Source organism: Struthio camelus, chromosome 7, assembly GCF_040807025.1.
Source record: "Struthio camelus isolate bStrCam1 chromosome 7, bStrCam1.hap1, whole genome shotgun sequence".
NCBI classification, from domain to species: domain Eukaryota; kingdom Metazoa; phylum Chordata; class Aves; order Struthioniformes; family Struthionidae; genus Struthio; species Struthio camelus.
Window position 1 is genome coordinate 24,757,469 of NC_090948.1, and position 15,426 is coordinate 24,772,894.

At 38.9% G+C, this 15,426-nt stretch overlaps 1 protein-coding gene across 6 annotated transcripts in view; it reads left to right on the forward strand.

Moving 5' to 3' along the window:
• The window catches only part of SEC24C (SEC24 homolog C, COPII coat complex component), a 42,352-nt gene that overhangs the window by 13,812 nt on the left and 13,114 nt on the right, over positions 1–15,426 (forward strand). For 2 of the 6 annotated variants that reach the window (XM_068950395.1, XM_068950397.1), the window contains 8 exons: positions 1,297–1,438; positions 3,213–3,391; positions 4,604–5,056; positions 6,362–6,492; positions 7,756–7,824; positions 9,598–9,709; positions 10,637–10,764; positions 13,455–13,593. In XM_068950395.1, coding sequence (XP_068806496.1) covers positions 1,297–1,438; positions 3,213–3,391; positions 4,604–5,056; positions 6,362–6,492; positions 7,756–7,824; positions 9,598–9,709; positions 10,637–10,764; positions 13,455–13,593 — 1,353 coding nt within the window. The remainder of the gene's footprint in view (positions 1–1,296; positions 1,439–3,212; positions 3,392–4,603; positions 5,057–6,361; positions 6,493–7,755; positions 7,825–9,597; positions 9,710–10,636; positions 10,765–13,454; positions 13,594–15,426) is intronic. The other 4 variants (XM_068950396.1, XM_068950398.1, XM_068950399.1 and 1 more) reach the window with 3 other exon arrangements.

Genomic DNA, 15,426 nt, shown 5'->3' on the forward strand with positions numbered 1-15,426 from the left:
CACAGAGACAATACACAAATGGTTAGAGAAGAGGAAATGCTTGGCCACAGGAACAAGAAGATGTTATAACAATAATTTAGAAAAGATAAGATGTGAAAAGATGATGGTATATAAAAAATAATAAATTTATTTGGACATGATTAAGTCCTAAGTCTCCATGAAGAGAACAAAAGGAGTTTCAGAAGGACTTTTTAAAAAGAAATAGGAAATACTGGATATCCACACAGGGTGTAGTTACTTTTTTGAATTTACTTCCGTGAGCTTGCTAAGGCTTAAATATAGCAGAAAAGATAAAAACATACATAAGCTGAAGCCTGATGTTCTCGTGTATAAATTGTGCTGTAGAATTGAGAAGTGGTTTCTCTTATGTGCTTCCTATTTTGTAATGGCTCCTCCCAAGAAAGTTTCAGAGACCCCCGTAAACTTGTCATACACAGGCCTCCCTCAGAGAGGCCACCGAATGCTGCCTGGATCTCATATGGTGGCTTGCGATGTCTGGAGTCATCTGCATTTAACTGTACCCCGTACACCAAATATGTTCCTTTGTGGTTAGATGGCATGGTTGTATGGTTGTAATTATCAGTGTTTTTTAACATGATCATGTTTAAATAGTAGTTTGTACTCTGGAAGTAGATGCTGCAGTTGCTCTGCTGGCATTATGTTGTGCAGCCTCTGGGAAGAGAAGAGACTTGATTCCGAGGCAAACATGTCTGTGCTGTGACTGAACCAGTTCAGTCTGAAAAATGAGAAAATATTCCTGTTAATCCCCAGCCTTGAGAGGTTGGGGGGGAAAAGTCTGTATTGGCCCCCATTACGTATTGTTCAGAATCAGGTAGTAGAAAGCAATCTAAAATACTATGTATCTACTTGCAAAACCTACTTGCTCTGCAGGTGGTGAAAACTGACCTGCCAGGAACATTAGATTCCATGTGAATACTTTCCTTGCTTTGGATTAAAAATAATTGCACTCTTGGTGAGGAGGGGCATTTAATATCTTACTGACAGTGGGATAAAGGCTCACATAAAAATGCCTTTTGAAGATCCTCCACAATGCTTATTTTCTGCTTGATCTTTGTGGAGATGTGACCAATGATGCTGTCCAAAAATATTTTTACTTTCAATTTTGCTACTAATAATATAGTTGTACGGATGATTTGCTACTGGTGGAGTATTGATATGTTGATTTGGCCATCGCTAAACTTCTTGAACGCTTTTTTCCCCTCCCTTAATTTTTCATGGTTGCTAGTTCAAGCCTTTTGAGTGTAATTATGATTTTTTTTTTTTTAATGTTCCTAGGTTTGTTAAGAGCTCCTCCAGCCTCTGGAGCTCTCCCTCCAGCCTCTGGAGCATCTCTTTCTTCTGGACACCCAGTATACAGTCAGTTTGGACAAGGAGATGTGCAGAATGGGATTCCAGCCTCAGCAGCCCAGATGCACAGGTGCATAAAAAAAGAACAAACCGTAACACAGGCCTAGCTTGGTAGACCTACCCTATTAGCATGACGTGGAGAAGGGTAAAGGAGTTTAAATCTGTTTGGTTTCTTGTTCTATTTTTTAAGTTTTTTGTTTTGTTTTGTTTTTTCTGGACTCCTTTATCACAGGTTGTAAAAAGGCTTCAAAAAGAAGCTGTTGAAATAATAGCAATCATAGTTTTAAAGATGGTGAGCCTTGTCAGTTCTACTTGCTTAGGTATGAGCTGGGATCTTTTTGATAAGTTTGTCAGAAACACAAATTATTAATGCCATCGTAATACTGCTTTTTGAAAATCTAATCTTGCTTATCAGAATATCTTACTGTCCCATCCATCTGAGGGTTCTGAGTTGCTCATGAAGACAAACTTAATAGGTAATTCAACTCTCTTTTATTTCTGGTGAGCGTTTGCAGTGCATAGTAAATAAAACGAATATGGTTAGAATAAAGCTATCTTAGACGGGTGATCCACCTGAAATCATCCAGTTGAAAACATGGTTGCTTAAATGTTCAGTCTTAAATGTTAATAATTAGTTGTCAAAATTTGAAGGAGGTTCTGTACATCATTGACTCTGCTTAAATATTTTTATTTTGTAAAATGGCAATTGCTATATGCAGTCACTGCCTACAGACAACCTCATTTGAACCTTACCATCCACAGTTATAGACAGTCCAAGAGTAGTATGGAAAACTAGTCGCTACAGATATGCCGTTCCCTTTGCCAGCCTTATTGAACAGTCATTTTTACCATTTGAGGAACATTACTAGTAAAATACAATAAACCCTGGACTTTCATGGCCTGTTTTTGTGTTTTTGAATGTTAAAAGTTCATTGATACGCTGGGGATCTAAGAAAACTAAATACTTCGTTTTTCCTGTGGTGGATGTTAAGTTTCTTTATTGCTTGCTTACTGTTTTGAAACAGGGATAGGGATCCCTAGCCATAGGGATATCTTTTAGAAAACATGGATCTCTGCAGATGGAAGGATGTGAGCAGATTTTAGTGACTGTGGTTGATCAAAGCCACTTCTCCTTCAAAGGCTTGGCTTTCCTTCGCAGTGGTCGTTTTCCCGTACGGAACTTCCAGACTCGATAATCTGTCTTGTTTTAATACATTCGTGTGCATGTAGTGGTTGTGTTCGGTTTCTTGGGAGTGTGAATCTGTCTCTGTTTGGAACATGTTACTATCTGTCGTTACTCAGTAACTCCTTCGTTCTTGTCTGTCCCTAGTGATCCCTGAGTTGTCTTCGTCTAAAGCTCTTGGGCATCTTCTCCAGAAAGACGCAGCCATGACCAGTGGGGTGGAAGAGGCAGCAGTCCTTGTTGCATAGTGCTTATCCCTTTGACTGGGAGGAAAGTGGTTGTCTCTTGTTTCCTCTTGACTAAGCTTAGCGCTATCAAGTGGAGTGTCTGAATTCTTTGAGGAAGAGAGATGACTTGTATCACTGTGCAAGCTGGACTGTTGCTCTCACCCTCTAGTCTCTGCTGCAGTAGTTCTGACTTGTTGCAGTCGCTAAAATAGAGTTAACAAAAAACATGCTATAAATACAGTGCTTGTAGAACAAATGGCTTTTTTGATGACAGAGAATCAGATTTGTGTAATTATTTTTCGGAAGCTGAGCTATGGTGCTTAGTTTTTATCTCACGTGAGTAATTGTTACCCAGCTAGCATTTAAGTGGCATGGAGAATTGTAACTGCTTGTGTAACGAGGAATCCAGAGAAGTTTCGCATCTTCCCTTGCAGGCCGCCTGCTTCTCAGCCATTTCTGCCCAGCTCAGCACCCACGCCTGTCAGCCAGCCATCTACGTTCCAGCAATATGGTCCCCCCCCAGCCAGTGCACAACAGCTCAGCAATCACATGGCAGGGATGACAATTGGCAGTACTTCAACTTCTGCTCCTCCCCCAGCTGGACTGGGCTATGGTGAGATTTTCTGGCTATATAGATACGCTATTGCTTTTCATCTGTGCTAGTAATCTCATAAGAGAGCGGCTCTTGGTGGGCAGTTGCTCTTTTTCATATGGTGATGGTAATTCTCTGGACACTGACATCTGCTGTAGTAAATGGTAGTTTTGTTTGACTAATAGGGTCATCACTGGGAAACCGAACTGAGACTTTTGTAGGGGGTAATGCAGGCAGTACCAAGGAGGCATATTGATATACTCTTTCATTAGTTGACTAGATTAATCTTTACATGAAGCACAGAAGCAGTCTATCCTGAAGTAAGGTATCAGCAACAGCCCAGTCAAATAAAGGGAAAGGAGTTCAGTAATTCACAAAGGGTTGAAATTGTGAATGATTCAGTGGAGAGTTTCGCTGGAAGTTGGGAAGAAACATGCTTATACAATTATAAGCTGAATTTGGGCCCTTCGTTCTCTTTGGTTAGTTCTAATCCCTCTACTGTAGATTACATGTTTTTTTTTTTTTTTAATGTGAGGACCAGAGATTTGTCTTTAGTGTGTGTAAACTAGTCTTACTACACTCTAATTTTTTTTGAACTGTTTTATTAAAACAGTTTTTAAAAGCATCTGTCATTGTCTAACATAGACACTTTATATTTATAGGAAAATTAGGAGTAGGAGATGTAGATTTTTCCAGCCTTTAGCAATATATTTATCTAAAATTCTTCTCAGAAGCAGTTCAGAGTAAATATACTAGATGATAATTCCATGGTATTAAAGCCATAAAGTTCAAAACTGTTGTTGAACTACAGGCTCCAATTCATTGTGGAGTTTGAGATTTAAACTTAGTTTGGTTCAAGAAATCACTAGACAGTCATGTGATTGTTCTTGTTTTGCATACTTCTGGCTTTACCTCTTTATTCTGGCCTTCAATCCTGAAATCTATCATGCTTATGTAAAATAAGACGCTCTGAGTTTGGGAGGGAATGACGAAGGAACTATCAAGTTCCAGATCCTTTGTAGGAGGTTCAGTTCCCTCTAATCAATTTAAGGGAACATTCACTTAAGGTTTGTCTTTATGAAAACTGGAATGTCCATCTGAAGATGAGAAGGTGGTAGAGCTAGTTTAGATGCTCTAGAGCAAATGGGTTTTGTGTCTTCCGAACCATGTTTGGGAATAACTGTCTTGAGGATAGAAGCAAATGATAGTAATAACTTCTTTTCTTCTTATCAGGTCCCCCAACATCGGTTCCCCCAGTCTCAGGAAGCTTTACTGCAACAGGATCTGGTCTCTACACACCTTACACTTCGAGCCAAGGACCCCCTCCTACCAGTGTGTCTCAGGGTCTTCCTTTGGCACAGCCTCCTTTTTCTGGTCAGCCAACGTCAACTCAGCGCCTTCCTACTCAAGTCCCTGGTTTTGCCCCACCTCCCTCTTCTACAGGGATTGGACCTTCCTTGTACCCTCCTACCACAGGCGCCCCAAGGCCTTCTCCCATGCAAGGCCCACCACTGCCTGGGCAGACAGTTGCTGGACCACCAGCATCCCAGCCTAATCATGTATCCTCGCCACCACCTCCCTCAACTATGTCAGGGCCTCACCCAGGGCCTCCTCCCATGAGTGGCCTCCATGGACCACCTCCTCCCACACATCCTCCTCAGCCAGGATACCAAATGCAGCAGAATGGTGAGTATTCTCAGTATAGGGGTTGTAAGTCAGATGTTTGTGTGCTGCAGATTGAGAACTATAGTTCAGGTTTGTACCTTGTAGGCTCCTGGCTGCAATTTAAGCTTTGCTCTGCTTTTGTCTAAAGGACAAATCTAAAACAAGCAGTAGGATGTGTCATTCTAAGCTACTTGTTATATAGGTTTTAATCGGACCAATGTAACTAAAAGAATCCTAGCTTACTTGATCAATAAGTTTTTTGATATTTAGTACCATAATACTACAAGAATTTGTGATCAGAATTGTAGTATGAACTTCGATGAATTTGGTATCTGCAATCTCATCTATTCAAGAGTAGAGATTTGAAATCCTGAAAGCATCAATCTCTGTTGTTCTTTAATTTGTGACTGGCGTGTGTGTACGATGCGAATGAAAGGAGTTGTGATACATTGCAAAGGAGTTGCTGCTTCTCCTTTAATTCACAAAACAAGACAAATCACAAAACTGTACATTTTTCTCCTTGTAGAACCTTTCACACTTCATGTGTGAAAGTAATGAATACTAGTTAAACTTTCTGGATTATAAACAGTTTTGACTGTTTTTCATCAGCAATATTTATAAATAGCTAGGAGAAAATAATCACCCATAAAGATCAGGAATAAGAATCCTGTCCCTGATGCAGCTTAGCACAACCGGCCAGGTGAACTACTTGTTTAAAACATCTGTCCGTATTAATACAAACTGTAAAAACACTGGTGTGATGAATGATGCCGTTATTCCATAACAGACTAACATTGTGTGAAGGAAATAATTTCAGGCCATTACAAAACAAAAGAAATGATCACAAATTAAACTATTGCTGTGATTTCAGATAAGTCGAAACTGCCCAAGAGACCTCTTTGCATGTAGTTCAAGAAATTGAGCCATTTATTGGCTATTTGGCTGTTTTGTTTCCACTTTGTTAAGCAGTTCTGCAATTTAAACTGAATGTTCATAGTGCAATTTACACATGATCTTAATGCAAATTTTAGTTACATTATTCTAAAAATAGTTACATTAGTCTAAAAATATATACCTCCCTGAAATAAGTATTTCTCAAGCCTGGTTTTAAGGAGGATTGTGTCTGTCAGTTATTTATTGGACCATTGATAGAGATATACAGGTCTAAGCTAAGCATTGTGATAAATCTATTTAATCCTAATTAACTCGAAAGCAAGTAGCTTTCTATTTCGTGTTCTTGATGATTTCCGGAAAAAATGAGAAATGCCTAATGAGGAAATGCCTAGTATTAGCCATTGCTTAATTCTAGTGTCCCTTTCTTGTAAGGTTCCTTTGGACAGGCAAGGGGTCCACAACCAAGCTATGGAGGAGCCTATCCAGGAAGTCCAAATTATGGAAGCCAGCCTGGACCACCACCTCCACCAAAACGCTTGGATCCAGATTCCATTCCTAGCCCTGTAAGCTTACTTTGCTCTTACCAGTGTAAACTCTTCCGTAGTATCTTTGCATAAAATAGAATTGACAAAGATCAAAGCTGAAAGTAAGTTTCTTTTTCCAAGGAACATCAGTCTGCCTTATTGTTTTCCTTTCTGTGTATCCTGCTTCAAGAAGCAGGGTGTTGGTGTGGGTGTGATGGTTTGGTTTTTTGGTTTTTGGGGTTTTTTGACTAAAGAAAGGCACTGCATATGCAAATTACTGCTCTAATTCATCAGGTTTTTTTCTGTATTGCCTTATGTTTTGGGAATCCTTGAGGGCTTTAATTAAGCTTGCTTCACCATTTCCAGATTCTTGCTTCATGACTTTCCAAAGTGAACTTATTTCTGGTTTTGAGGGGATGATCTATGAATAAGTTCAAAGTAGGGTTCCTTTTATTGCCTTTCCTTTCCCTTATTCATCTTATAATCTGTCAAAAAGCTAGCTAGCTTTGGGGCCATTAAAATTATGTTACTAATTCAGACAAATATGGACACCTCCTCAAATTGGGGTTATTCTGAAGCAGGGTTGTGAGAAAGGACAAGTAGTTATATGTAATGGTTAGTCATGATGAGTAATATTAAGACTGGTGGAATTATTGCTACTAGTCTGCTGCGTTGCTCCTTCTGCTAATCCCAGTGCTGTTCTGTCATCGTTTCAAAAGGCCACAATCATTTGATGTCAATAAAACTTTTCAAGGGTAATGCTTACAATCAGTTCACTGTAAAACTACATAAAAATAATTTAGTTTTGAATTATTACTTAGATCTTAATTGGCGCGATTCAAAAACTCATTGATTATATTTTTAGACTCCAAGTTTATATAATGTTTATGACCTTATTTTTTAAAGGAATATAAGAAATCTTTAAAATGCTTGGCTGCTTCTTTTCTCTTCCACTAAATGAGATCTCAAATGGCTTGTATCATTTGCCTTCGTTTTAACATGCTCTTGAAGCATAAATCTCCAATTTCTAACAAACAAGCACGTGAGCCACTACATCTGTTAGCAACGTGTTCAGATCCCAGGCCCAATACTATGACAAGACTGATTTTTGGGATCAGTGTATGCTGCAGAAGCAGGTGTGTTTCTTTTCCTTTTGTTGCATGAACCAATGTCCAATGTAGATATCTAATTCCAGTGCTATGGATTTGGGTAGAGAAAAGTAACACTGTTACTTCTTGTTTTATTATTCTCTCTCTTTTTTTTTGTGGCACTCTTTTTTTTTTTTTTTTTTTTAAAAAAAAGCAACTTAATGAGCTGCCACCTCAGCAGAAACCCAGGCACAGAATAGATCCAGATGCAATTCCTAGTCCAGTAAGTGCTGTATATATGTGTCTGCTGTAGTCTGTGTTGGTGACCATCTGTGCATGCCTGAAACCTAAACCTCACCTCACTAACCCTCATCATTAATCCTTTTTCCTTTCCTTGCTGTCTTCTGCTTGCCTTATCAAAGTGTGTAACGTAACATCACAAGAGGTTAAGTCTTCTCTTCTGTGATGAATGGTGGGGCAATATAAAGCAGATAGTTTCAAAAACAGATCATGAAGAATGTTTCCCTTTCACTTTGTCTGATCCTTAAAGTATCTCCTTCATCAAATTTCAATTGGCGTTTTCAGAGTGTAAGCCATCATATAATTGTCCATACAATGTGTCCTGTGTTAACATATGCACAGCATGAACTTTTGTAGTCATGTGTTCTACCAATTTTGAGCAAAATTTGATTACTGTTCTTGTTGATGTGCCAGTACTAGGCTAACGCTTTGAAGTTCTCAACATGAGAAGAAACTATTTTGTTTTGATGTTAATTCCTGTTCCAATTTTTTGGTAGATTAATATGAGGTATGGGAAGCTATAAACATTCTTTCATTATCTGTGCTCATACATAATCATTAAATTTTGAACTTGAAAACATAATGGTTATGTCTAGAGAATAAAGAAGGAAAAAGCAGCTACCTTTTGGGTTGGAAGGGAAAAATGGATTAGAATTGTTACCTGCATATCACTTCTTCCTCATTTAGTTGGCCAGAGTTGGTCACATTACAGATACCAGTAGTGGTGGTGCCAGCATCAGTCAATGTGTAGATTTTTGAGATGGGACTACATTTATTTTAGAGTGGTAACTATCCAATGCCGTGGCAGGCTTTCTACTGGCAACTTGGAATTTGTAATGTGAAAGATAAAAACTCTGCCATACAAACTCGTGCGTTTCAGAGTACACTGTGAGTAAAGGCATGCATGTTTGATAGCAAAATACGATCAGTAGAGTGGTTGCAAGCTTTAATGCTTTGACTCGGGCATTGGTATGGAAAAGGTAGTTTAAAACAGTGTATAACAACAATCTCTTCTTATGCAAAGTTCAGTGGATATTTTAGTCAAGTAAAACAGTTTAATGTATTTCAATGATCTTGAGTACGTCTGTGTTAGTGAAGAAGTTGAAATACTAAGAAATTTAAGATATTTTTACTAGTTTTGTGAGGTTTAAACTTGAATCATTAAGTCTGCTGCAGCTTCACTTTTCACATCCCCAGATTTAAAAGCATGAACTCTTGGGCGTTGGGAAGCAATGATCACTTTCACTTGAGCTTGCAGGCATATGTCTTTAGGCCAAAGCTGCATTGGACAGCATATGAAAACTCTGGGAACATAACAGAGGAAAAGCAGGGAAAAGAAAAGATGTCATGTCCAGGCTTACAGAAGGCCCTAAGGCTTACAGAAGCTTCTGATTTTAACTTAGCAGGGGGCCAGTAAACAGAGGAATACTATCAAAAATTCTTTTCCTCATCTGAATTCAGCTTTTATGAATCCAGATCAGACCTTAAAAAACAGAATATGTTACTACTCAAAATATTTGGAAAAACTACTATTTGTGACTTGTGGTTTTTTTATTGTTAAAATCATTCTGTATTATTCCAAATCAAACTGAGAGGTGACTGCTTGGCAAAACTTAATTGCTTTAGGCTTCTCGTTTTTAGAGCTAGTAATGTTTGTCTCAGGTCCCTTTTTCACTACCTTATAGATACACATTTTGTATTCTACAGTACTTTGAAACCAGGACTTGAAAGGTTAACATGGTATTTTCCATCATAGATTCAAGTGATTGAAGATGACAGAAGTAACCGTGGATCAGAACCATTTGTCACTGGAGTGAGAGGGCAGGTCCCACCTCTTGTTACTACAAATTTCTTGGTCAAGGATCAAGGTAAAACATTGTTCCTTTTGTGAATAAATGAAACGCAAACCCCAAAGACTCAGTGACAGAACTGTCTATATCTTTAGTTTAAAAAAAAAAAAAAAAGAAGGAAAAGGGGAATTGGAAAAGTTTGGGAAATGTTTTCAGGGGCTGGGGATGTGTGGTTTACCAAGAGAAATTTATTTTCAAGTCCTCTGTTAATCTGATCTCAACTTAGGTTCTGTTGAATGGCAACTAGTAACCAATTAGCAAGTAAAGACAACTGATGTGTTCTAAGGCAGGTACTTGGGACCAACATTAGCAGGGATATTGGGAAGCAATAAATGAAGCTTCTTGTGTATTGCTGCATTGCAATAGTTTTGGACTGAAATGTACTAGCAATATCATGTTGGACTGGAAACATAGTGTTTTGTTGAATCATGAGTGAGATGTCATTTGGTCTATGGGTTTCAAAGAAAAGGGGGATTTCATCTTTTTTTTTGTATCGCGTCAGTATTTACTAAAATCACGGCCTCAATTTACCGTGAATTTAAGCTCCCTTAAAACCTTAGAATCCTATTCTTTTCAACTAGAATTACGTGCTCCAACATTAGAAACATTTGAGTTCAGATTGCTGCCTGTGGTATGTTTTAGTCTGCAAAAAGAATGGAACACGCGTGCCTTATAGAGGATTGAGCTTATATGGAGTCGGGCAGGTTGACTTGTTTTGGATTATCTGTAGTTAATCGTGAGACGATATTCTGTATGGAATTCAAGTTTTACTTAGATTGACATTAACTGATTGTCTTTATGACTTAGTATCTACAGCTTTAATAGAATTAAAGGTATCCTCAGTTATTTTGTCTTGCGTATGAACTTAACTTGTGCTGAAATGCATGTGTTATTTTTGTTGGTTTTTGTTTTCTTTCCCCTCCTCTCCCCCCACCCCCCCCCCAGGTAACGCAAGCCCCCGCTACATAAGATGCACATCTTACAATATTCCCTGCACCTCAGATATGGCCAAACAATCCCAAGTTCCCCTAGCTGCTGTCATAAAACCATTGGCTACTCTACCCCCAGAGGAGGTAAGAACTGTATGTGGAGTTAAAGCACTGAACTCCTCAGGAGAATGCTGTTAAATGTCCGCATTTAGCAGACAAACCATTTGAATTTTGACAGAAGAAACGCTTAGCTAATGAAGACTGAGCAAACGTTAGTTCTGACACACGTGGTGTTAGAGATCTGTTAGGCAGAAGAATATAGCGTTCAAAATACCTAAGATTTTATCGCTATGATAATGTAAGCCCTTGCATTTGAGGTCTTTGTCAAGCAGTCTGACCAAATGACCCAAGTACTGGAATGATAACAAAGGCATGTACTTCCAGTTCATCTTGTTTTCTTTTTCACCCTACAGTATTTAAATGGTTACTAAACATTGAAATGAAATCTTTCTTAGGAGGTCAAGCTGTGGAATTAGATGAGACTGTACCAGGCAGCTCTGGTTAAGCTGTCTAACGTGCATGCGCATGCAGAGCGCTGTGTGGGATGAGCGAGAGCACAAGACTGAGTACGAGGCACTGCTGAACTATTGTTATGTTTCTGCCCTTTCTGCGTACAGCACTTCCTTCAGAGTGGAATGTGTGGCTGGTCTTTTACATACTCTATCTAGTTGTTGAAGATGAAAGCTTCTGGAGTACTACAGAGCTAGAAATTCTATAAAAAGTATTTTGAATAGAGTCTGGTTATAGTTTACGGCTGGCCTGCTTGCTGCAGTGACAAAAAGACAAATGTGCTTGTTGTGAAATTTGAATATGTGCGCTGGCAGTGCTCTGTGCCCTGTTACACTTAACGTTAGCATCTGCTGAGGAAGGGACTGTTTGGATTTTTAAGTTTCTTATGTTTTATTAATGTCCCTAAACTATAGTTTGGATTTTGAGAATCTGATTGTGATAAAACTGAGTTGTGCAGTTAGTTCCTGTGTTGTGGCTAGAGTCTAAAAGGAGCACAACAAGAGAATGTGGTCTCAGTTTAGAAACTTGGAGGCTTGTAAGCTGCAAATCCATAGAGAGGAAATGTTACAAACATCTAGTTGTTAGCTCTCCTGGTGTGTTTATGCATTGAACAAACACTGTTGATAGCCAGTACAAACAAGGGTAGATCAGAAAACTGTCCTGGAGACCAGTAAGCTTCCAGCACTGGAAAGTTCCCTATAGCAAGGGTAAACTCCCTTTGTAAGGGGCCATCTAACAGGTGATGGCTCAGCTGTTCAGAACCGTACGACTCTGTAAGTAGAGCTAAAGCTTAAAATATCAGAAATGAGAGGATAAATGTGACTGGTGAAAATACAACATTAAGATAAATCTAGAATCTGTAAAATTCAGCACCTGCTGACCAGATATAGGACCTTTGTTCTGTGTTAATGCACAGTTCAGAAAGCAAACTTTGGCACAGTAATACTTCTTACTTGAACCCCCACCGGGGAGTAAGTGGTTAGTAACAGGTTATGTGTAGTACTGTGCGTGTTTACAGCACCTCTGGTAGTTTGTTTGCATGAATGCTACTGGGGGAAAGGCTGAGAGGAAAAAAGGCTTATTCTGTGAAAGCACTATACCAACATCACCTAACGGTCAGAAAACCTGAAATTCTGTTGCCTTGGACCAGGTCAGCATGGCGTAGGAGCTGAAAAAACATTGGCCATGAAACCATTATACTGCAGTAAGTGACTAGTGGGGTCAAATGAAAGATTTGATACATCTGTGGGCAGAAAGGGGGGAAAAAAGTGGCTGGGGCACTTGTTCAGCTCCTGCTCAAGGAATATGCTGTCTCTTAAGCATGATCAGAAGTTTAGGGTTACTGAGAGAATTATGATCTGACATCTCTAATGTGAGAAGGTTTAAAAGCAGTAGTTGAATTTCCTTTTGAGCTAGGTTCTTACAGTTACAAAAGGTGCTTTGAACTATTAATACAGCTTGTAGCTTGCAAAAGTTCTGTCTTAATCATTCTAAACTGCATCCTGCTCCTTCTGAGTTTGAGAAAATGCAGAAGTTGCTAAGCATCTCTATTCTGTTCTGTCAGTGTATTATTAGTATACAGTTTAAAAATGATATAACTACATATCAGTTTTGAGGCCTTGCTATACTATCGGATCAAGACAAGCAGAACTTGTGCATGTACTCTGTTTCATGATGGGCTTTAAAAAGTAAAACTTACCAGTAGAAATTTAAGACAATCTGGATTTAAGTTCTTGAATATATGGAATGCAATGACTAGTTTTTATTATTTTGTCAAAAGCTTGTACAAAGAGAAAATATAAGAGGTAAAGAACTGCTTTAAAAAAAAAAAAAAAAGCTGTAATGAAATGCAAACTATATATTTGCTCCCGTCAGGCTCTCACAGCCATTCTTTGCATGGCTTCAGTCTTTTGAGTTCCCTTGGGATGCATCTGTGCAATATGGTACTCCTACGAGAGCTTGTACTCCTCAAGCAGGCTGCTAAATAAGATAGTGCAACACCATGCCAGGAATACTTGTTTGGATCTATACAGGATAGCCTGTTAATGTCTGCAGCCCACAGAAGAACACCTGTGTTAAGAGCTTGAATTGAAAAGCATCTATGAAATGTTTGTTCAGATTTCCTCTCCCCTCTCACCCCCTAGCTTCCAAAATGCTAAGTCCTGTGTAGTGTACAAGGAGATAGTTTTTAGCTCTGCAATATGTGTGGTCATTTCTTCATCATCACATGACCTTTGTTTTCTTTTTTCCTCCTGCTTCCACAGGCCCTTCCTTATTTGGTAGACCATGGGGAATCTGGTCCTGTCCGGTGTAATAGGTGCAAGGCCTACATGTGCCCTTTTATGCAGTTCATTGAGGGTGGAAGGAGGTTCCAGTGTTGTTTCTGCAGCTGCGTCACTGAGGGTAAGGCTTCTCCTGGAAGTTGGCTTGTAGGCATTGGAATGATCTTTGAACAAGATGCAAGGGAATTAACTTAATCGCGTGAAAGTAATGTATAGCATACACTGTGCTTCAATGTATGCTTGTTTTTCTAAAAATACTGCTATAAAACATGTTCAGTGCTCAGTTCTGAGATGGTGATGTTCAAGTTTTTTAGGTGCTTATGCATTGCAGTGTTCTCATACTGAACAATTTTTAACGTGAGGTACTCATAGCATAATATGGTATTTTGAGAAATTATTTGTGCTACTTTCTTGGAGTATTTCAGATTTATGTCTTTCTGTGATAGGCTGTGATAAATGAACATCTACTCAGCAGCACGAGTTAAGATTTTTTTTCAGCTTACAAGGCCTGCTTAGATGCTGCAAAGGGATGGGATGATATCACAGCTAAATTAGCTACAGTTGAACAGTAATGTTCAGTATAATACCAGTTTATTTGCTCTTCTGAATCAGTATAAAACACGCTCCCTCCTAAGCACAAGTACTATTCACTGTGCTGCTCATGTCACGTCATCCGTGGATTTGTTTTTCATGCACAGAGCAATGCAAGGTACAAAAAACTACAGGTGATGTTTTGAGTGTTTCATTTGGCAGTGCTGATGTTTTTTAAATAGCCAGCTGCCTGTGGACTGTTTAGTCTCATCACCTCAGTTATGCTGCACAGCAGTTTTTATAAGTCCATGACAAATGAAAATGAGAAACTGATCTGGGTGAGAAATGACCAGTTTGTTTGAACTTTTTTGTTTGCTTGTTTAGTGATTTTTTTTTTTCCAGCCTGCATGCATTCCCTATATATGCTCACTGAGCAGCAGTACAAATGGTTATGCCAGCACAACTCAGCAGGCAGGGAAAAAGGAGGGATTCTGAGGGACTGCTGATGAAAGAAATGCTTGTGAAACTAGAGTGTAGTTGTATGCAATGCTAAAGAACAACTTCTGTTTTCTGTGGGGAAAAGAAAAAATAAGGTAATTTCTTTTACTGGATGTGTATTCAGAGAAGAGAGTGATAACTGCTTGTATAGTCTCAATAATATAGCTTTGTTTCCTTTCTTTTGAACTGTTGAATGTTTAGAATAGTTTTAAGGTCATAAAACCTGTTATTACAGATTAACCTACTCTTCTGAAGCTATATGGGTAGCTATACTCTGGAATATACTTTGCCACCTTGGCAATTCTGAAGCAGGGACTCTCATGATAGTTCTTGGGGCAGAAGGCAAATGTTTTCTTTGTTTCTGCAACTGACTTTTGTAGGCAAAAACTTAGTTTAACTCTCATTCTTATTAAAAAGTGTATATGGATCCAGGCAAGCACTTCTGCCTGCGCACCTGAACTTTAAAACTCAGTGTTGCTGACATCTTTACTGGCATATCTGCAGTTTATTTGAAAACTCCTATATAACCTACTGATGGCTGGGACAAGCACAACAGTACTGGGAGCAGGGCATGTGGTTATAAGTTCAAGTCCTCCTCCTTAATGTGCTACACGAAGTACCCTCTCTATTCTGACAAAAGGGCTATGGCAGCCTCTGCACCTGAGATTTCTTAGTAGGCTTCTCTCTTGCGCAGCACAGGAAGGAAAAGAAAAAGCTAGCTCCTATAGCACCTGACTGGCAAAATGAGGAGCTTAATCTTTTGGTAAGCCTGAATGTAGGGTGAAACAAGTAGTTTACCTCAAATTCCACTGTAGGTCATTTGATAATACTTTTACAAGATTAAGTTACTTTCCTTTGGACTAAATCCTTAAAGAATCCTAAGAGCATGTTGCAGTGACCTTTGCAATGGAAGAAGTTTGTCTGT